Raw genomic sequence first — 24,331 nt, forward strand, 5'->3', positions numbered from 1 at the left:
AACCACAGTACTAGTAAAATTGGATACAATATTATTAATTATATAAAACAAGAATCAAATCCTTTGATGTTTTACATCATCGAGTCAGATGTTGATTTTGTAATTTGTTGCGTTCCCACAGACAAATTGGAATATTCTATGTTTTGTGTGTATAAAAATTGTATAGGAGGCTCGTGATTCCCTACAGAACCGACAATACTTTGTAAGATGCAGTGAAACCAGGCACTGATCTTGATACTAGTTGTGTTGTGATGGTTGTAATAAAGAGGTTGTATACAGGGTGTCCCAGGAGGAATGGACCAAACTTCGGGAGGGTGTTCCTTATGTTAAAGTATGCCGATACAACCCAAAACACCTATGTCCAAAGTTGAACGGTTACGGAGATAATGGCCAGAGAAGTGTCAAACTTTGACCGGTGTTACACACTTGTTGATTACAAAATACATATTAAAACTGGCAGGAATATGTGGATTCTGTAATGTTAATAATGTACGTAACATCAAACTAACTTGTGAGTGACGGAAAGCCATAAAATTGAAGTACGAAATACTCGCTCGCCATGTCATAATTGTCCTTAGGTTTCCAAGCACTATACATGACACATGACTGGCGAGCGATGACGTAATATGGCTGCGCTATAACCCGACCACATAACTGTAAACGTACATTCACAGGAAATCTCTTTTGGAATTTCGTTTCCATTATCTCATGTGGATTATTATGGAACCACGTATGCACATTTCGTAAATTATTTACACCATCCAGGGTAAAAGACGCCTCATCACTGAATAAAATGACGCTTAACAGTTCGGGATGAACTTTTTATCCAGTGGCACAAATCCATACGCTGTGCATGGTCGCCTGGTTCCAGATGTTGTACCATTTGATCATGGTAAGAATAACTCTTCATGATGTAAAGTTTGCCACACCTGAATACGTGATACGCCGATGCGAGAGGCGATTCTACGAGTGATAGACGCGGACTTCACTGAACAATATCAAGACTGTGCTCTCGTGTGTCTTATCATTCGTACATCCTCCTTTCAGAGTGCACAGAAACACTTGCAAGAGAACCAGTATCACGCAATGTCTGGTGAATTCGCGTAAATACACTTCGAGATGGAATTCTTCGATCGGGAAAACGCCTTTGGTATTCTTCAACAGCAGCACGTGCATTGCGACCGCAAAATCGACACACAAAATGCATATCACAATATTCCACGTGTGAAAACACAAGAGGCATTTCAGCAACTCATCACACAACTAATTTACCACCCATTCACGACCCCGCCGCAACGTAATCTGTAGGCTCTGGTAGGTAGCACATGAACTTACGGCTAGTGACTCACGGCACTCAAGGACAAACAGATAAGGGTCTCAGCTGACAGGTACGTATAGTGCGTGAACCTGCAAGAAGACCACACTTTTCTTGGGCCATTATCTCCGTAACCGTTCAACTTTGGACATAGGTGTTTTGGGTTATATCGGCATACTTTAACATAAGGAACACCCTCCCAAAGTTTGGTCCATTCCTCCTGGGACACCCTGTATTGTAACATAACACGATGCATGAAATGAAAATTCATTACCATGTTCACAAGAGTCCTCCATTGGTCCCTATCCTGAGCCAGATCAATCCAATCCATATCACCCCATCCTTTCTCTCCAAGATCCATTTTAATGCAGTCCACCCACCTACATCTTGGTCTTCCTAGTGGTCTCTTTCCTTCTGGCTTTCCCACCAATATCCTGTATGCATTCCTCTTCATTCGTGCTGCATGCCATGCCCATCTCATCCTCCTCAACTTGGTCATTCTAATTATGCTTGGCAAAGAGTACAAGTTATGACACTCGTCATTATGCAGTTTTTCCAATGTTCTCTCTTTGGCCCAAATATTCTCAACTCCCTGTTGTCAAACACCCTCAGTCTATGTTCCTCCCTTAATGTCAGAGACCAAGTTTCACACATATACAGAACCACAGGAAAAATTATAGTTTTGTATGTCCTAATTTTTATGTTTCCAGACAGCAGACAAGAAGACAAAAGGTTCTGGACTGAATGGTAGCAAGCATTACCCAAAATCAGTCTCCTCTTAATTTCTTCCTCAATCAAATATTGATTGGCAAAAACATTATGTCATACTTCTTGGAGGACATGGGCCTTAGAAGTGTGTGGAAACAATAGATGTGATTTTCTGTTATATAAACAATTCATTACTTGTCATTTTATTCATGTCTACAGAGGGGCAAAATTTCCCATAAATTTTAAAATCATTATACAAGCATAAAGTATGGATCTTTACATAATTACTCTGATCATATATTTTCAAAATTTCTCTTTAGATATGGCCAATTTATCAAAAGAAACTAAGAAGTAGCAATGTTAATTCCATACAGGGTACTGCAAGTGTGAATACAAGAGGAGACGACACAGAGGTGAAGTGTTCGATGTGAGAGAAAAATAAGGGCAGTTATAGAAGTGGTCACGAATTTGTGGTAATAACCATGTGGAATGATTACATGACACTGAAAATTAAAATTACATTTTGGATATGATGCTATATAGTTAGGCAGACAGATACTAATGTTTAAAAATTTTGATACCAATCCAGTGAACTACAATGAGCCAAGATAGCACAGTTGGTGTAGTGACTGACTATGGGGTCAGAGCTTGAGTCCCATCCAGCCTCCTATCCAATGGGTACAGGGGGCTCTTTCCTTGGGGTGGGGGAGGTAAAGCAGCAGGGCCATGAAGCTGACCACTCGCCTCCAGTAGTGCTGAGGTAAAGGAAATGTGGATCTATACATCCACTATCCCATACTCCTGCCCCACCCTATAAAATAAATTCTACAGAGGAGCGGTTTGCACAGCCCAGTAAAGAAGAAAATAAACTAAAATGCTACAGTTTTAACTACACTTCGTGGCTTTCCATGAGGTTTCAGTCTCGAGTTTTCAGGTTTTACTCCACAGATGGCGCTAAGTTTTTATTTCAATTTTTGTTGTTAACTCGCGCTGATTTAGCATGGTTCCAAGTGATTAATCTTTAACGGCTGAAGTGCCCTGATCTAGCCAGTGATGAGTATGATCGTCATGGCCGAAGTACCTCGTTTTGGCCAGTCTGGAATTTAAACTCCGCTAGTAGAAGCGCATGCCGGTCACGGTAGCCAAGCAATCTTAAGGCATGTACTGTCTTCGCATGCTTGGAAACCGGGATCGTGGGTTCGAATCCCACTCAGGGCATGGATGTTTAGTTTGTGTGCGTTTTTCTGTGTATGTACAGGTAGAGGCCTTGCGACGAGCTGATCACCCGCCCAAGGAGTCCTACCGAATGTGTAAGATCTAGAAAAATCGAAGTGAATGGAGAAGTTCATGGAGGTAGGCATAAGATCTAGAAAAATCGAAGGAGGTAGGCCTAGGCCCACGGGGGCTGTAGTGTCAAGTGAACATTACTCCACAGATGGCGCTACAGTGTTAATTAATATTTTCATAACTCTCGCTGATTTAGTTTCATTTCAAGTGTTTAACTTCTTGTGAGACCACAAGAGCGGGTGAGGGTGGAGTCCCACGCTCATATGAAATAAAAAAAAACGCCATCTGTTGAACATTATTCCACAGATGGCGACCACAAGAGTGGGTGAGGGTGGAGTCCCAAGCTCATATGAAATAAAAAACGCCATCTGTTGAACATTATTCCACAGATGGCGACCACAAGAGCGGGTGAGGGTGAAGTCCCACGCTCATGTGAAATAAAAAAACATTATTCCACAGATGGCGACCACAAGAGCGGGTGAGGGTGAAGTCCCACGCTCATGTGAAATAAAAAAACCCGCCATCTGTTGAACAATATATCACGGATGGCGAAGCATGGGACTACACTCACTCTTCGGTTCACGCAGAAAGTTAATTACTTGACACCAAGCTGCATCAGTGAGAGTTAACAAAAATTAATTAACACTGTAGCGCCATCTGTGGATTGAAACCTGAACATTACTGCATAGGTTCAGGTTTCAATCAACAGATGGCACTACAGTGTTATGTAATTTTTAACTCTCGTTGATGTAGCATGGTGTCAAGTATTTAAACTCCTGCATGACCCTAAGGGCATGGGCGGGTTTCCACGCTTACCACGATCTCACAGTAAGTGCTTGCAGCCCTAGCGCTATAAAATGAATTTTTAGAGGATCGGCTCGGCACTGCCCAGTAAGTGAAATCATAAGAAACTAAGATGTTTCATTGTTTACTTCACTTCGTGGCTTTCCATGAGGTTTTAGTCAACAGGTGGCGCTACGGGGTTATTTAATTTCTTGCTAACTCTCGTTAATAGATCTTGGTCTGAAATGAGATAAGTCAAAGTCACCCCCTAAGGGTGGGTGGTTGGTGGGCGGACGGTGGGCCAAAATTTTTTTATTTTTGATCCCATGTGGATTTTAATAAACCCCACTTAGGGGAGTGTCTTAATGAAGCGGCCGCAAAAAGAAAAAAAATCTTGCCTCGCCCCAGTCCCTCCGTCTATCTATCCTTCCTCCTTTACCCTATCTCCTGACTTCTTTTAATTTTTTTTTCACAAAAATCCTACTGGTTTTGAACCAGGGACCTTCTGAACACTAAGCTCATGTCTTACCCCTAGACCACCAGCGCCACTGAAATTTACTTTCTTTTATCTTCCTCTTAAGCTACACCTTCGGTTATAATTCCAGAAAAATGAATTAATTTATTTTCTAACTCACAAAACTCGAACCTACAAACTTCGCTTTACTGCGCCGGTGTTTTACCAATAGGCCACCAAGGCCACGGAAATTTTAGACCTTTAATCTTCCTCTTATGTTATATTTCGCTATATAATTCCATAAAAATCTCATTACAAAAATACTTCTGTATTCGAACCACCAAGGTTATGTTTACAAAGCCAGTGCCTTACCTCTAGGCCAGCAGACCACCTATGGGGAATAGTCTGCGATTGTCCTTATATTATACAACTTGGTTTATAACTGCAGAAAAATCGTATTTATTTATTCACTTTTCAATTTCTATTTACAAAAGACACAACTTTATTACATTCTTTTTCTCACAAAAATAGCCATGTCTTTGAACCACGTAACTTCTAAACCATACACCAGTGCCTTACTAAAGGCCCACCATGATTATGACAAATATTCGCCTTCGTCTTCCACATATCCTACCGCTTCGTTTCTACAAAATTCCTCTTTACTTCTTGCTTCGTTTCAAAGTCGTTTTATGACTGTCTGTTTGCCACTCACTTTCTCTTAATTTAGAGCCAATTCTGACGCTCATAACCAGATCTTAGTCTTGAAGTAAGCTTCACTGTTTGGCCTTTAATACAAATCTTTTCTGATGACAAGACGGGTCTATCCCTTCTCACTTGTCAGAGTCAGTTACTTTCTATATTTCATCCATCCTCCTCTAAACTACATGTCATGACCTCTACAACCATACATATATACTGCACATGGCTTTATTGGCAATATACTATGTAAGCCCCCTGTCAGTTCACAACAGATTCTGCCTTATTTTCATTAGCTCACGCTAGACCGGCAATTTAGTCACCTCAACGATCATACACATTGTAAGCTTCACCGCCACAAAATTTAAGCCTTTTGTTCTGTCAGGCTTCACCTTATCCAGTATTCTGAATATTTGCATTTTCACCATCTTCTGTGGCTTGTGGTTGCTGACCGCTCTACGCCTTGAGATATTGGTGTTGTTGCGAGAACCTTGATCAATAATTGCTGCACTTTCGAAACTTGGGTATTTGCCACAAATCCCAAGGCAAGCATACAACATCACAGACATAAATAATGCTCTGAGGATGGCATATTTCATCTTAGAGCTTAATCGCTCGCTTTTCAATGAAGGACATGCTCTAATAAATGTTGTGAATGCATTGGCTTAGATCATTTCTACATCTAATCCTCCTACCGAAAAAATATACAGATGTACATGACTCACGAAGGGGGTTCTTCATCCATTCAATATGAGATGACACCCAACCAATCTAACTCTCTTGACATAAAATTTCATTTCTTTTGTTCCAGCACTCACACTGCGTCTCAATTGCATCCAGATCTCACTGCAGCATTCTGAGAACATACCCTTTTTTGCTCTCAGTCGCATATACATAGGTGCCAGCAGCACTAGTATTTTTGAGGGGGGGAGGTTCATTTATACATACATACGCTGTACAATGCATGGCACTCCTTTTCTCTTGGCACAAAAGTTTTCCCTTCGACCGACACTCTGAATTTTCTCACAGCAAACATGTGCTAATAGGCTTCATTATACTAATGGAAATTTTAATTTGAACTTATACACACTGTTGTATGGTCCCTGGCCGCAGAGAAATCTCCACTGCGTCGTATAGCTGCCCACCTGTACATTTACAGCCACGAAATTCATTATTGCCAACAGGTACCGAATTCTACCTTGATGGCATACATGAGGACCAAGTTCATTGTGCTGACTCTCTGCAAATAGCTGCTCAGTGCCCGAAGAAATAACCATTTCATGGAACCCACGACATCACTGCATTGTTCTCACAGAACTCACTGCCCCTTATTCTGAACTACACAACTCCTGCGCTAGCTTCCCGGGCCTCGTCATGTGGGATTTGTGGTGGACACAATGTGGCATTTGGACAGATTTTCTCCAACTACCATTTCCCCTGCCAATTTTCGTTCCACCAACTGCTCTACAATCACCATCATCTAGGATTGGTACTACTATAATGGTCTCTCACTTCAATAAAAATTATAATAAAAGAATCCTGTCCACACCCCGCCCCCTTGGCTCCATTTCTCCCAACATCCATCTAAATATTCTATTTGTATCCCCAACAGATCCTTCAATTTATCCTACCAAAATACCCTTTGTATTCCTCTCCTGTGACTGACATGCCCTTGGTTCTTTACTGTTGTTATCTTCAAGTAATTAAATTTCAATTAAGAATTGTGTGGGAAATTGTTTTCTGACACACATGGGTCTTGTTTATGTGTAGGTAAGAATGAAGAGGCGTTACTTTATAACTGACTAGCAAAGTTCAGATTATCCACCTCGGTGTGAAACGCTGAGAAGCAGAATCATTATCAGGATTGAATGTGGGTAGGACTACCGTATTTACGCATGTATAGGCCGCAGCACAATTTTCAGACCAAAATTATAGGAAAAAAAATTTCCTTGGAATATTATTTCAGGAGTAGAACACCCTGTATTACTAATTATGGATATAATTTTTTTTTAAATGAAGTGTGATTTCGAATATAAGCCGCACCCCAGTTTTCCTCTTGAATTTTTGGTAAAAAATGTGCGGTCTATACATGCGTAAATACGGTATTTATGTAATTTCTTTACCTATTTCATTTTCATTACACTGTTATTCACTTTTGTTGTTATAGGTGTATTCCTTCTCTTACTTTTGCCGTATAATCCTACCTGTACTGAACTGGCAAATATGAACATAAGATTTTCAATAGTAATTGCATTTCTTTAAGATACTGTCACATGTTGGGAATGTCACATGACAAATAACTTCACACCATCTTGGATGTAGCGAATTTATTGAACACTCGCTCTTACACTTATACAGTTCACAATTATACAATTACTGCCATCGGCCATATCACAATTACTTCTCCTGCTGGCGTCACTGCCATTCACTCGATACAACTCAATAACAGTGGACTTCAACTCACTCCAGTGAATGCTAGACTGTGAAGTCGTCCAATTTAAGCTAGTGATTAAATTGGAATATTAAGAGTAAGACTTGGTGTAAGCGGCGTATAAACAACTGACACCTATATCCCTGCGGCACGGAATAGTGGTGCCATAGTGTCAGTTGTTATGTGAAGCCAATATAAATATATATATATATATGAGCAAAGGATGCCGCTCATCGTTTGAAATATTACACTTCGCAGCTGCAGTCCAGCGAGGTCTCAGGAATCGTTGGGAATATCGCTGGACCAGCGGCTTCGAAGATATAATTGTGAGAGGGTATTGGAGGATTCAAAGTTGTAACACCCGCCTTCCGTTTGAATAATCGAATGAGAAGCGATGAAGACATATCTGCGAGGGTGGGAGAATTAATGTCCCCAAACTCAAGGATATAGTCCAAGCTTCAAAGAGGACTTCTAATTTGGTCATTCCGACGGATAGACGTGTTCTGCAAATAATATATTAAACCAGTAAGCAATTGTAATGTGTGCAGTCCCATTATCATTACCCTTTGTCTCATAATCCAAGACCCGTAAACGATCCTGAGGAAGACTTTCATTGCCACCGGAACCCAACCAACATCAGAAACTAAAGGGCGTTAGAGCGGATGCAACTGCAACTGACTGGTTACTCTGACAAATACACCTCATTACATAGCTTCCGCACTGACAACACAGAAAACAGTAACGTGATAGCCACCACTGTTGCGTAACGTCGTGTTTACAGGCGTTGCTGGGGAATGCTGCTGATTATTGCTACGTAGTAATCACGGTGGAGGGGTACGGAGTGTTGACTGGCCTGTTACCGTAGCAACGGCAGTTGCTCCAATGATGTTACGTCACTGCTGGAAGGGGAGGGGGTGTTTACCGAGCATTGCGCCATCCATGTCACAATATATTATTAATTTTTGCTATATAATCGTATCCAATACTGAACTGGAAGCTGAATAGATACCAGATTTTCAGTATTCATTACATTTTTTGTAAGATACAAGTTACATACAAGTTGTATGTTACTTTTGCCATATAAACCTTTCCATTACTGAACTGGAATAACAGAGACCAGATTTTCAGTATTCGTTACATTTTTTTGTAAGATATGTTACTTTTGCCATATAAACCTTTCCATTACTGAACTGGAAAATGAATAGATACCAGATTTTCAGTATTCATTATATTTCTTTAAGATATGTTATTATTTCTGCCCATACCATCCTATCTCTCTAGGATATATTTTAATATTGACCACCCACCTTGGTCTTCCCAGTAGTCTCTTTCCTTCTGGCTTTGCCACCAATATCCTATATGCATTCCTNACAGAGACCAGATTTTCAGTATTCGTTACATTTTTTTGTAAGATATGTTACTTTTGCCATATAAACCTTTCCATTACTGAACTGGAAAATGAATAGATACCAGATTTTCAGTATTCATTATATTTCTTTAAGATATGTTATTATTTCTGCCCATACCATCCTATCTCTCTAGGATATATTTTAATATTGACCACCCACCTTGGTCTTCCCAGTAGTCTCTTTCCTTCTGGCTTTGCCACCAATATCCTATATGCATTCCTTGCCTCCCCCATTCATGCTACATGCCCTGCCAACCTCATCCTCCTTGAATAGTGATACTGAACACAGTTCAAAAATAGAAATAGGTTATGGGGGGGACCTCTGCAGTACATGAGATCTGGTTGTAAAAGTATTTCTTGCTATTCTAACGAACAAAGCATTTGGGGGGGGGGAGCACTCAAAATAGTTGCTATGTTAGCATACCTTCTTACCGATTGTGCTCTCGGCCCCTGTCGGCCATTTTAAATTTAGTTAATGTAGGATGCGTAGAGATAGCAGCAGCACTGAACCGTGGTGTCATGGCGGCCATGTTGCCCACCAATAACATGGGACTTTCACAGGGCTGCTCCCAAAGTGCTTAATTAGTTAAGCACAGGGGACTTTACTTCACTACTGAACTACACAGTGTGTCATCAGAGAGGACCATACTCATCACACATGGTGTCTACTGACTGCAACGTCTGTCACTTGAAATAACAGATTTTACAAAAGGGAAACTGTATTGCATACCAACACAGCTATGCAGTGAAGAAAATGCTAAACAGGAAGCAGTGGCATCTAATTCTAGGTGCATGATGAGTGATGACTGAATGGCATGGGTAATTCCAAAGAACTTGGTATTTTCAGAAGTCATCATCGCTGTGCTCCTGATGCACCCTGCTTGTACTCTTCTTGTCCTTGTTCACTGCGACATCCACCTCAACCTCATCCTCTTCCTCACTGCCCAATAACTCTGAGCCCTCTCCATCAAGCAGCAAATCAGAGTCCGAATCCAGGCTGCCAGAATCGTCGTCTTCATCGGGTGGTGCGTTCATGCTGCCAAACACACGGCGTGTCTGTTGGCCTGCTGCAGACGCTTTGCGCATCACTGAAACACAGGTTGGCAGCATGATGTTCAGTGTTTCCTCTGGAGAGCACTGGATTTGAACTAAACTGAGGAGAGTCTTAAAACGAGGAAATTTAACAATGAGATTATTGACTTGGGATCAATTAAATTGAATATTAAATGAGTGCAAACCTTAAATCTAGAAATATTAAATGGAGGTTCCACTGCTTTAATATAGTGAAATCCCAGTTAAATATTCATAGAAATCCTGTATTCGTTGTATACATTTTTCTGGTCCCAGCTGAAGCCCATTGTAAACAATGACTTCATTTCCTGCATTTCGTGAATTCTGGTTTAGTCAAAAGCCTCATTTGGTGTATGGACATTTTTTCTTCCAGAACTTGTACATCAGTTTGGTGTGTGTGAAACAAGAATCAACATCCACATGTCCTCCATGCAGGAAACCATTCTTGCACAACCAATGTGCTTATTCCAGATGACATTTAATACTTTAGAAACTAATTTAATAATAAGAATTCTATAAAAATTTCCATCTCTTGGGATATAACGCTGTGCAGTCTCGTGAAAGTCAACTGATTTTTGGAGGAATGTACTGCCTACCCCTTCAGGGTTGAAGAGTAAGTCAAGCAAGAAATAAGCAAGAAGCAGGCACTGCTTCCTGCCTACTTTATGCTGGTTACTTGCTTTGCATATTCTTCAACTTTAAAGACAGAGATGGTAAGTTTGTCCGAAATGTTAATTGCCTCTCACCAGTCTACACAAAGTTATATCCTAGAAAACAGAACTGCTCACAGCAACCATGGTGAGAACCTCATATCCAGCATAATTTGATATCATTAACTATGTAAATGTATTTACTTGCATAGAAACAGTTTCTTAAACTACTTGTGTAAAGAAATTATTTTATAAGTATACACATTCAGTGTAAGATCTGACAGATGAACAGTTTCCTGAAGCAATTTTGCATAATCCCCATTCCATGAAAGTCCTGATTTAGTACTCAAGAAGCCATTCCCATTGAGATTCACTAAATTCATTAATTCTCCCACAATTTCCAATCTATATTTCTATACCTCACATTTTATAGGAATGTGTCCAATTCAGCTAAGAATGGTATACAACAAGGTACTTAAATTAATTTTCAATTTCAGCTATTACCAAGACACAGGTATGTTTCAAACAATAATATAATATTAATTAAAGCTCAAACATACTTTGAAAACAATGAATTTGAAGGAAATCAATGTATAAATAAGTAAAGCTATCCCTGTAACAGGCCGTGAAGGCCCATAGGGTTGTAAGACGAGGGTCCCACATTATCTAGACAATCAGCTCAAAGATGGCGGTAAGGTTGTCAGACTTACGCATCGTCCGCGCTTTACTCCCCAGGATAATTATTTAGTTAATTCCTGATACTCATTTCTGTCAGAGGCTGAGTCGACCCCATGGCCATAGTGCGGCCAGGATGATTAGGTCAACTGAAAAAATCCAATGACCTCATCGGGATTTGAACCCGCGACCTTCCGGCTTGTAGCACAGTGCCTCAACCAACTACGCTACCACATGCCCCAAACATATAAATATCAAAAGAATTAATAAAAAATTATAAAATGTATACACCGTATACAATTTCTGGTGCATTCAGTTGCTCAGAAAAAGTATGCATACTGTAAAAAATCCCAGTGTTCAGTGACTTAAAAACTATACAGCTTATGGAAAAGGTTTTTGGATATAAAATGGTTTTACTGTACATTTTTCGTTCAGATAAACATTTAGTGGTGAAAATTCAGATGCATGCAGAAGTGCACACAGGACTTTGTATAAAGTGCCTGCTATTTTTGTTTGCTTTTAATCAAAATTAGAAGCATAAACAAGCTACAGTAACTCTTGCCAGTATCAAAGTTCACAAAAAACTGTTCAGTTGTTCTTGAGTTGTTATATGAGATGGATGGATAGACAGATATGGGGAAGCTAACACACAGACTTTTTCAAATTTTTCACTAGAAGCAGAAAAGGATGAAGACAAGAATGAATATTTGTATTGTGTTTCCACGAACCCTCAGTCTCACACTACCACTCACATCATCTACTTCTTCTTCCTTTCATGTGGGTCGCTTAGCAACAAAGTCTCTCCACCCATCCTCCAAAAGCAATTCCTCTGTTTCCCCTAATATTCTCTCTTCATTCTGTATGACATCTTTCCTAACCTGTCATTCCCACTGTGATCTTGGTTTTCCTCTTGGGCACTTTTCTTTATGTTCATGCTCAAAACCTTCATCATCGCCTAATAACATTCAAAATGGGGCTGCACCATGGCTCAAGTGGTTAGTCACTGGCTTCCCACTGCGGCGGCCTGGGTTCGATCCTGGGTCTGGTCAAGTGGGATTTGTGGTGGACAAAGGGGCGCTGGGGCAGGTATTCTCCGAGTACTTCGGTTTCCCCTGCCAATCTTCATTCCACCAATTGCTCCACAGTCACACTCACCTATCATCTGGGGCTGGTACAATAGGCCAGAAGTGGCCGCACTACAAGGGACTTAGTCCCACCCCACTAAGAATAAAAAAAAAACATTCAAAACCTTACAATCAGCACATCAAATATTTTCCTTTCCTGTACATGTATTCAAACAACCCATTATACAAGTACAGTGGAAAATTTTCTTTCATGACCTCTCCCAATATAATTCAAGGTTTATATTCTTGTTGTGTTCCTGTCTGCATGGTGGTGACATTCTTCTTGACAATTCTCATGACGGAACATGTGAAAATTACAACTCACCTCCTGATGCAGTCTTGATTCTCACACGACTTGCCTTCCCAACACCCAGCTTTGAAATCTCATCTCCATCTTTAACCTCTCCTGGCTCAAACAGGTCCCCTGAGCCATCAAGAGACCTATCTTCCTGCCGCATCTGCTCCAGCAGTTTCTTCGTGTGAGCCTGTGACATATCACTTTAGTGTATACATGCACTATATCTGCACTATATGGCACTTTCATTCTTCAGAAGTCAGTTAATTACACTTGTTTTTTCTTTCCAGAAATATATTAAAAGCTGTCCCTGAGTTTAATTAGTTATGCATCACACCATGAAGGCACATGGGGGAGTGGGGTATAGCTCCACCATTCTTGTCATTGACGCCAGATGGAGGTGAGCGGTCAAATTCATGGCCTGGCAGCTTTAGCTCCAGGGAAAGAGCCCCAATACCCATTGGAGAGGAGGCTGGATGGGCCCCAGTGCTGGTCTGGATGCTGTGGAGAAGAATTTCTTACCCCTGCCATCCAGCCTATGGCCTGTCACTATACTGACTGAGTTATAAATAACAAAATACATATATCCCCTGAGTTAAGCAATAACTGTATTACACAAGAGTGATCATGTAACTCTGAATGCACCTTGTTCGATTTCACTGCCTTTCATTTTTATTGAAAACTACATAATTTAATTAACACTAATGTCATTCAATTCTTTTCTTGGGTAAACAATTTTATTATTTTTTAGTTTCCAGTAAAATAATTACTTAAAAAAGTTCACATGACATCATGAATATGTATAATTCATGATAAGTGAAAATCACCTAATTTGGAGAAAAGCTGTGTTGTAAAGTTTTGCTACAAGCATAGAATTTATATCACATTTCTCCCAAATCAAGGTGGAGGTCTGGGAGAATATAAACACAGAGTTAAGTTGATATTAATAAATTTACATCAGTTCTTACATACAGTAACCAAATAGATTCTTGTGTTAGAAAATAACCTGAAATTAAGTCTGTAAGAACAATTAGGGAAAGAAGTTTTTCCAAAATTCAACACTCACAATAAAAATGCCATATTAGACAAAAGGACTTGTTAACAATGAACATGACTAACATACTGTGACAAGGTGGAACAGTTTAACAAGAAACGTTATCCACTGCTAGGCAATGGCACAGTAAAAATGTTCCTGTGTCATCAAACAAGCAGGCTATCACTAGGCAATGTAACACACAGCAATAGAGGAGCTGTAGGTGGTGGCATTTTCTATGTGGTCCAACCCAAGGCTATGTAGTGACGAGAAACAGGGTTACTTAGTTGCAGGTATGATCAGTTGCCAGTCACTAGCCATTAACCCTTACACTGCTGCGGTCGACATGTGCAATCTCTGAAAAACATGGCGTCCTTGCTGCGATCGACAAAACCCGTACTGCAACTTTAGAGTTTCAAATCTCAGGTTTCTTTGCAACAATGTCATTCGAACTTGGCAGGTGCATAGAGTCATCTACTGGGAACGTAATGAAGCATCACTCATTTCAATGGCTGCATTCTTCTGCCCTCTAGCTTACAAAATGTAAAAGGTTGCATCTGCACGGCGAGGCACGCGCTCCATTGTCATGTGATGCGGGTTTTTCACAGGGCCAGTAAAAATGGCTTCGTATAGTGCGTGGTGCTTTCTATAATAGTTTTAAATAAAGTTGTGGACTTTGTTCAACATGTGACATAGTGATAAGACTGTGATATAATTACAGTGATTCTAGGATAGTGAATTATGTACTTTTTTTTGGCCATCTTGGACAACCCTGATTTAAATGGACTTTTCCCCCATGAAAAATACTGAATAATTCCAACATTTTTGCAACTTCTGCTGCCTGTTCTCGGTTACATTTTATCCACATTTTCATACTTTACATTTAAATTATTTATAAAAGATTTATTCAATAATAATTCAGCACAGAGGGTACCGAGAGTTACTTATCATACTAGCAGTGAAAGGGTTAAGGACATTAGTACAAAAGCTGAGGTATCTACACTGGTGAGGACCATTATCACACAACAGCTAGTGAAGACATAAACGTCTTTATGTTGATGTATTTACAGTAACTGTTAGTGTGTGTGTGTGTGTGTGTGTGTGTGCAGATCCATGAAACAGTTGTTACCTGTAGGAATGCATTTACAAAGAGTCAAATAAATCCAATTAGCAATCCAAACCCTGTATCTCTAGTCATGAAAGCATGCCAATATTATTTCACCAAAAATTATTACAGAATGAACCCAGTGACTGAAATGAACTCAGTTCTACTGCAGTGCAATAATTTCTAGCCCATCACTTGATGTAATTTCTTGCATTTGAACACTTTTGTTACCTGTCTTGCCTGCATACGCTCGTGTTCTGCCTGTTCTGCATCATCTTGCTGCTGCTCCAAATATGCCAGACACCGGAACCGAACCAAGTAATCCTGGTACAGCTGCTGTAACTCCACTTCCAAACGTTCAAACTCCTCCATGAATGCTGGCCTGCATGCACAAACACATACACGCTTACATTAACGCTTCCCATCTTGGCTCATCAAGACACCAACGCTAGTAATAGTAATAATGCAATATTCAAAGATTCACAGACAAACAACTACCAATATGATTAATATGAACTTTACACCAGTCAGTAGCTCCAAGCTTCTTGTTCTAAAGTGTACCTGCAGTTCCATCATCTCATGATAAAACAAAGCCCTGAAATCTTGAACCAAATGTTTGTAAGCAATGACAGTGCCCTGATGCTGAGGTAAACATCAAGACACAAAAACTGGCCTGCTTCCTGTTATGAAACAAAGTGTTAATGAGTTAAGAGACCCAACAAAAGGTCGTATGAATCAGTGCCATTTCTTAGAGCAGTCCAAGCAAGAAGAATATTTAACAGCATAGTTTGAGTTTGGGTCATTATAAATTATAAAAAATTCAGTTTCATAAAAATGCTATTGAAATATATAAATTTAGAGTTCATTAAAACACTTTCATTTCAGTGGCATTAGCAGTCATTTTTTTTATTGCTAATGGGGTGGGCTTAAGTCCCTTGTACTGCGGCCACTTTTGGCCAATTGTACCAGCTCCAGATGATAGGTGAGGGTGATTGTGGAGCAACTGGTGGAATGAAGATTGGCAGGGGAAACCAAAGTACTCAGAGAAAACCTGCCCCAGCGCCACTTTGTCCACCACATATTGCACTTGACCAGACCCGGGATTGAACCTGGGCCGCAGTGGGGGAAGCCAGCGACTAACCGCTTGAGCTATGTCACAGCCTTTTTATATGGCTGAGAAGGCAGGGGAAACCGAAGTACTCGGAGAAAACCTGCCCCAGCGCCACTTTGTCCACCACAAATCCCACTTGACCAGACCCGGGATTGAACCCGGGCCGCCGCAGTGGGAAGCCAGCAACTAACCCCTTGAGGTATGGCGCGGCCACATTAGCAGTCATACCAAAGAGGAGATTTCTGAATCATAAATAAGCAGGGATCATGAGAGAACACTGAAAGCAAAACCTAAACACCCAAGCCACTCTGACTCTGAAGTACAATGGAGTCACAAAATTGAAACACTACAGAGATACGCATTTTCCAGCTTGCTGGGGACAAATGATAGGATTCTGTAAACATGGAATAATCATTTGGGTTATAGAATCCAGTGTTAGGAATGTTAATAATGTCATGTATTAGAATGTTAGGTCCATTCTGGCAAAACCCAGGGAAATGTGTGAAAGTTATCCTACTGGCCTACTGACCTATGCATACACCACCACAGTAGTGTAATGTATTGATGATAACAGTTAATGAGTGCATTCGACTATCAGATTAGAAATATTTGGATCTGAAAAAATTAAAATCTACTGCAATAACATCCAGATGTCCTCTGCATTCCATCTATAGACATTTCATGATATCTCTGCCCTCTTCTGGGTGCACACACCTAACTTTCTTCAGAGTCTGCAGGCGCTTCTGGTTGCGCTCCAGTTCAGTTCGCTTTTTCTCAATTTTACTGTCTAGGTTGGCCTCACTGGCAGAAACATTTTCCATCAGCTGCTTTGTATTTGCGATCTCCATCTTCACCGTTTCAAGGGCTTGTCGCACTGAAGCCTCCACTTCTGCCATCTCGAGTTGTCGGCTGATGCGCAGATTGCGCAGCTCCTGCAGGTTCAGAACAGATTCACAAGGATTAATTTTCATTAATGGGCCCAATTGAGCAGACAATTCCTTTCCCTCCTTGGCTTTACCTGCAGATGGAGACAGAGTCAACTTCTGAAACAATACAGATGTCACTCAACTCCAGACAATGAAAAATATCCAAGGAACATCCTTACATCATTACAGCAGGTCACGGTCACAAACATTTAGAACTAAATTCTATAAAATCTATAGCAACTTTCACATCAAGCAGTTGGAATGGTTCAATTCTACAACATGTCACATGACTGCAGGAGGGGAGCCACACGCCACTTTGCTCACGCCTCTTTTTCACCGAAGGTAGTAATGAGGTGATAACTGTTCCAAGACAAGATGAATGTTACATTTAGGATTACTGGGTGTCTGGGTCAGTGATGAGTGACCCATCTATGCAGGTGCCTATCATTTCACCTAATGATGGAAACTTTATGTCCTGTTTACAATATTAGAAAATGGACAAAGTCTAAAAACTATACACACAATTTAAACTACAGCCTACAATCATCCCCATTCCCCAATACACAAACAAACAAACACAACACAGCACACTACAACCACCATCCAGGCTACTGTTTTATACATACATAAATTTTAATGTTATATACATATTTTATAAAATTTTAATAATTCTTTAACACTGGAAATATTTTGTATATTCACTCCTAAATATGTACAGAAATTTTAAATGATGATGTTGAAAAATGGATCCATTTTCATCACATAATTCAATATAAACATAACATATTTAACATATTTTATAAATCTATAGGTGCTGGTTGTTTTAGCTTTTGGACTGTGTGCAGTGTGCTAGCTATGTAGTGAAAAATACACCTGATGATGGCCAGTTACAGCCGAAACATGTAGTGTAGAGGAAGAAAAGACAAAGAACTACAACCAAATAAATTGTTGCATTCACGACGGCATTTGTGTTATTACATATAGAAGCGTATAGTGCAACAGGATGCTTAAATATAATATATTTTATAAAATTTTAATAATTCTTTAACACTGGAAATATTTTGTATATTCACCCCTAAAAAAAGTAAAGCCATCCCTGTACCAGGCTGTGAGATGTTGTGAGACGTTGAGGGTCCCACACTTTCTAGACAATCGGCTCACAGATGGCGGAAAGGTTGTCAGCCTTACGCGCCGGCCGCACTTTACTCCCCAGGAAAATTATTTAATTAATTCCTGGTACTGATTTCTGTTAGAGGCTGAGTATACACCAGGGCATAGTGCAGCTGCAATGATTAGGTCAACTGAAAAAATCCAATGACCTCATCAGGACTTGAACCCGTGACCTTCCGGCTTGTAGCATAGCCCCTCAACCAACTACGCTACCTCTAAATATGTACAAAAATTTTAATTGATGATGTTGAAAAATGGATCAATTTTCATCACATAATTCAATATTAACATAACATATTTATAAACTGACTTACTAACAGTTTTCACTTGATTTCAATCATCTTATTATACAATAATCAAAATGTTGCCTGTAGTGTGACAGTACTAAAACTTCAATATCATGTCCAAAAATTAAGTAATTCTCAGGCTGATTATTCTTTTGTTTTTTAGTGACATGTCACTGGTTGCTTAGTTTGTGAAATGTTGAACAGTTCGATGACTGAGAGAATTATTAACTGAACGGGACATGAAAGGAAGCTGTTGGACAAACTGGGGAAGACTACAAAAAGCCTGACAGGACTGGCAGTCTCTGAAGCAAGAGACAGAAATTGAACCTCTCAAATAATACTTTAAACTTACCCGCATTTCCACTTCCTTGCCCAGCAAATCATACAGTCCTGCTCCTTTTGCTGTAATCTGTGACGTCAGTTGCCTGGTCTGCGCCAATTCATGGATCTGAGAACACAAGCACATCATTGTAATTCTCACATGCTGAAAAACTTGACTCCGTGGTGCTGATGGCCCACTAGCTAACGAAGAAATTACCCGCCTTTTACGAAAGAAGAGTTTACTTACTGTGCTCACAGCAGCCTGCCAATGGACCCCATCCTGAATGAGTTGAATCCTGTCCATATATAGTATAGATCACCTCTTATGCACTGTGCTTCAGCTAACAGATTTATTAAAGTACTTATGAGAGTAATTTATGATGTCACTGAATGGAAAGTATAATATCATATTTTGATAATGCAATTTACCTCACTTTGACCAGTTCTTTACTTGAAGTGCGCTGACTTCTTGGATAAAATGGCATAAAGTCTGGTGGAAGTGTAAGTGATGATTATGAAGAGTACAGTCATCTGAGATGTGACACTGTGTAGTTCGATATATGTTCGTGGCATTACAACCTAGAGGACTAAGTCTTCTTACTGCTTGTCCTTACCATCCGCTCCATACATTGACTGCTGCACCTGTTACTCTCCAGGCCTACCTACACCTCTCACTGCTCATTCATACCACTATTTCTTCCATATCTCTCAGACAAAAAAAAATTGTTAATTTAAAAGACCCGATTCCTTCGATCTCCTCTTTGCTCCTATTGGTTCACTCAAGGGCCCTACTACAGCCTATACTCTTACCACTTTTTTCCATGCCTGGCTTAGTCTACTTGCTGAGTCCTCAACTTATGCATCAGCGTTGAAGATGGGTGCAGAAAGTTCCTCAAACATGGGGGTAAACTTCTACTGAAGCACACATAATCACATTCCAGATGATATTCTCCTTCATTGTCACCAGCGTGAAAACCTCAAATCTCACACATTTCTTAAATGATCCTAATTTTTATGTTAACAGCAAAGTAATATAAGATTCAGTAGCTCAGTTACTAAAATACAAAATCTTAAGAAGAGAGTTTTACTTGGACTTTAGTATGGTCACAATTATCCCAGCTTCCCACTTGCATACATCAGCCAGGAACATACTTTTGGAGTTGGGATAACTCAGTCAATACAATGATAGGCTACAGGTTGGGTGGCCTGGGTTCAATTCCTGGCAGTGCAAGATTTTTCTTCTCCTCACAGTGTGCAGACCAACTATGGGGATCACCCAGCCTCCTATCTGATGGGTATCAGGGGATCATTCCCCAGGGGAAACGTGGCAGGGGTGTGAAGCTGACCACTCACCTACATCCAGTGTCATGGTCAAGAAAGGTGGTGCTATACCTCCACTCCCCCCACATCCACATGACTTCACGGCATGATGCTAAACTAATTAAACACAGGGACGATTTTTCTTTACTTTAAGAATGTACCTGGTGGCGTAGTTGGTTGAGGCACTATGCTACAAGGCAGAAGGTTGCAGGTTCAAGTCCTGATGAGATCATTAGATTTTTTCAATTCACCTAATGCTTTCAGCTGCATTATAGCCCTGGGGTCGACTCAGCCTCTAACAGAAATGAGTACTAGGACTATTCTTTGAATATTCTTGGGGGTAAAGGGTGGCTGGTGCGTAGGGCTGCCAACCTTGCCGCCATCCATGAGCTAATGGTCTAGAAAATGTGGGAACCACATCTCACAACTCTATGGGCCTCCACAGCCTGTTACAGGGATACTTTTACTTTACTTTTTAGGAATGTACCTTTGAAGAGATGTCAACAGGGGATGAGACGGAGGAGGTGTCATCTCCGAGAGCTGTTACATTGACTCGCAGAGCACTGTAGAGTACAGAGGTTGCCTTGAGCAGCTCTCTGACAGCATAGCCGTCAGCCTGGTAGAGACGCTTTGTGTTGAGTTTGATGTTAGCCTTAGATGCCTGTAACATTACATGGTGTATGCTAAGGAAGGGGTAAGGTGATACCACATGAAAGAGCAAGGAACAAAAATACAATATAAAACAGGCAAAAGAAATATTTTAACCCTTAACACATATACTGTCATGCTTCGACACTGGAATTTTACCTGTTGGGCTGGCAATATTTCAATGTAAAATTGGATTTTGTGCTACAGTCAAAAAGGGGAAAAAAAAAGATGTACTAGAAACATGAAAAAAAGTCACTATATGGTTTGATTCTTTTGTGCGTTGACAAGCTACCCTTAAAAATTTCTCTGTGCCTGAGTGACAACTGTAGCAGTACATGATACGTTTGGTTTTTGATTTTGTTTTTACGAATAAATTACTGCAGGTGGTTACACTGATGTGGTGGACACAGTGGTAAACTTGTTACCTTAGTCATCCATTAAACCTTTAAGGAATCTGTTTCGACTAAATATTATATAATAATTCAGTTTATACCTCACAAGAAACACATTACGTCTCCACTACAAAGATCATGTACTTTTTTTAATGCTAGTTGGGTGGACCTATTTTTTAATGCTAGTGGGGTGGACCTATTTTTTATTGCTAGTGGGGTGGGACTAAGTCCCTTGTACTGTGGCCACTTCTGGCCTATTGTACCAGCCCCAGATGATAGGTGAGGGCGATTGTGGAGCAATTGGTGGAATGAAGATTGGCAGGGAAAACTGAAGTACTTGCAGAAAACCTGCCCCAGTGCCACTTTGTCGACCACAAATCCTACTTCACCAGAACCAGGATCAAACCCGGGCCACCGCGGTGGGAAGCCAGCGACTAACCACTTGAGCTATTGCATGGCCCAAGATCATGTAGTTAATGCTGTTTACGGAAACACTCAGCCTTTAAGGTGAGAAGCATATGAAACACAAAGATACACTCTATGGGCAGAATGCAGAGTTCTAGTACATTAAATAAGGTGGTACATATAGTAACCATTGGCTTTAAACTCCTATTTAGGTTGAATACTGCTAAAAATGTTAAATTTTATTGGGATATTTCAGATTAAATTAATAATCCTTTAATAATTTTTTCTACAATTTAACCATGTACATATAAATCATTTAGTATTATGATGCTTATACAATTCTAGCAAACAGGAATGACCATGCAGTTATAGCTATTCACACTAAGACTACAATGTTATGGTTTCTCTCTTCTCACCATGAACTGTGCAGCAGATCTAACAAGTAGGACCCTGTCTTGTTCAGTTTCAAATTCTGATGGAATGTCTGAGTCAGGATCAAACCGCTTCACTAGCCATATTAATATTTCAGCAACCAACTGGAAATTGGGGTTGCGGAAGTTCTCCATGGAGATCAGACGAGTATATCCAAGAGCTCTCATCATTTCTGTAAAATCTGTGAACAAGAATATTCAGTACAGTTTTGCATGGTACCAGGGAATATGACTGAGCAGACTGATCTAATGTACTTCGGTGGTGCTTCATTCAAATCTTTGCAGGGATACTGGCTACTGTGACTGAGATTTGTTTGTGGTTTTCTTCAGTCTCTCTAGGGATATGCCGGGACAATACCTCCATTAGGCTATAACTACATTCCTCCACATCCTTTCAAATGCATCATTCATCCTACCATCCAACGTTACAGTTTGGATACTGACAGTATCATTAAATAACCCACATACAAGAAGCGGGAAATGTAGAAATTCCAGCATAACTAAAAAAGATACGACCTCAACAAAAATTAATGGGTACACGAATCAAAAAACAGGGTAAGCAGGTTAAACAGATGAATCAACTTACTCCTTAAATCCCTGTACGACATTGCTAGTATATGTTACAAGGATACCCTTCTCGATCGTCTATAAAACTAAATATATACATAAAGCAATTTATGACGAATTCTGCACTTTTTAAGTATATTCTTTTCAAGTTTTGTGACCTCTCTTATTTGGAACGCCGATCGATCAACTTTCATATTCGTTGCGAATGCATCGATATGTATCGAAAATTAAATAGCTCTGCCATCTGCGAAAGCCTCTACAAAATGATGACTCTGCACGGATCGCTAGACTGCGCTAGACAAAACTTGCCGAGCTACCCTTGAGGCACGTATTCGCTGCGAAGCGATGCACTAGCGACACCTAAGCTCAAATCAGCGAAGCTACTAGAACTAAAGCAAATAGTCCAAATTATTGATGAAAGATGTCGCACACTACACCGATAATATGAAGCAGTCGTTAGGACGGTCGGGAATTGCCTAGGCCTCATTTTTTATTTACATTTTTTCCCTACAAGTAAAAGAAACCACTCGTTGAAGAATCGGTAAAACGTTAACTACTGTATCCCAGCAGCTGAAAGTACAGCAACCCATGGCTTCGCAATTCCTTCCTTATTTTCTATTTTCGTAAACGTTTCAATCGCTACATCCTTACAGACGTCTTTAATACAAGTGTTATCGTCAAGAACACAATGCTTCGGCCTTACATGACCATTCTCATGTACATTTTGTCATAAATTGTGTCAATTCATCATCATTCTATTAAGGGGTGCACCACTTCAGATTATCCTTCTAGTTATAACATCTCCTAAACAATCCTTCCCTACAGGTCTTACAACCAAAATTATGTATGGATTCTACATCATTACCCTCCACACATGTTGAAAGTAAAACATTCCTTGTGTGTGTCAATTATTATTTACCTATTTAAACTCTTTATTCTGAAAAGGGCATGAGACACTGGGGCCAAAGTTTACAGGAGAAACACAAAACCTGATTTTATGGTTGCTGATATTTGTGAGTGAATTATTGTTTGGCTGCATGTTTCATGCACAATATTACAGTTAACAAATTATTTTTCCTCATGACTAATGCCCTTCTAAATCTAACTAAATATGACCCAATTTTAATATGCATCAGGGTAATTAACGTGGTCATGCTACTATCAAAATGAGTTTAAGAACACAACCAGTTGTATCAATAGATGAAATGGTTAACTCCAGCCATAGTCAGATGTAAATGTAAATGGATAAGAATGTGAATATCTCCAAATCACTAACAAATCAACATTTTAAAAATAAACAATTCATATATATATATATCTTACTAACATAACAAGGCATGAAACAAATGTGACTAATAGCATAAAATGGTATGATAAAGAATTGGAAAGGATTTGGCCTAGTGAACTATTATGGCACTTTATGATGGAACTAAGGACAATCACGAAAACTTCAGTCAGGATAGTTAATGTCCCAGCTGAGATCTGTACTAAAAAGCTACTGAATACACTACACTGCCTGCCACATCAACCTGTTTCACATGTTATCAGCACAGGCCAAAGCTATCCTTGTGCTCAATCATTTAAGCAGTAGTCCATAAAGATGGGGGAGTGGATATATACATATATAAGTATATATCATCATCACTGGCACAACAGCCCTATGTGAGCCCTGGCCTTCCTCAGGATTACTCTCCATTCTTCTCTATTCGATGCTACAT

General features: G+C 40.0%; 1 protein-coding gene across 1 annotated transcript; it reads right to left on the minus strand.

Moving 5' to 3' along the window:
- Positions 1-9,361: 9,361 nt before the first annotated feature.
- On the minus strand, positions 9,362-22,833 carry LOC111875401 (clusterin-associated protein 1). Its single transcript, XM_023871626.2, has 8 exons — positions 22,633-22,833; positions 22,032-22,228; positions 20,658-20,831; positions 18,882-18,977; positions 16,861-17,078; positions 15,267-15,417; positions 12,928-13,087; positions 9,362-10,170 (listed from the first exon to the last, which is right to left on the minus strand). The coding sequence occupies exons 1-8, from the start codon at positions 22,652-22,654 to the stop codon at positions 9,926-9,928; spliced, it is 1,263 nt and encodes a 420-aa protein (XP_023727394.1). The 5' UTR covers positions 22,655-22,833; the 3' UTR covers positions 9,362-9,925.
- Between the last annotated feature and the right edge of the window lie 1,498 nt (positions 22,834-24,331).

Source organism: Cryptotermes secundus, unplaced genomic scaffold (assembly GCF_002891405.2).
Source record: "Cryptotermes secundus unplaced genomic scaffold, Csec_1.0 scaffold15, whole genome shotgun sequence".
Taxonomy (NCBI): Eukaryota; Metazoa; Arthropoda; class Insecta; order Blattodea; family Kalotermitidae; genus Cryptotermes; species Cryptotermes secundus.

Coding starts and splice junctions, on each gene's coding strand:
- LOC111875401 (XM_023871626.2), bottom strand. CDS start 22,654: ATGTCGTACAGGGATTTAAGGA. Junction 22,229..22,632: donor GTCGTACAGGGATTTAAGGA/GTAAGTTGATTC, acceptor TCTTGTTCACAG/ATTTTACAGAAATGATGAGA. Junction 17,079..18,881: donor GCAAGGAAGTGGAAATGCGG/GTAAGTTTAAAG, acceptor CTGAACCTGCAG/GAGCTGCGCAATCTGCGCAT.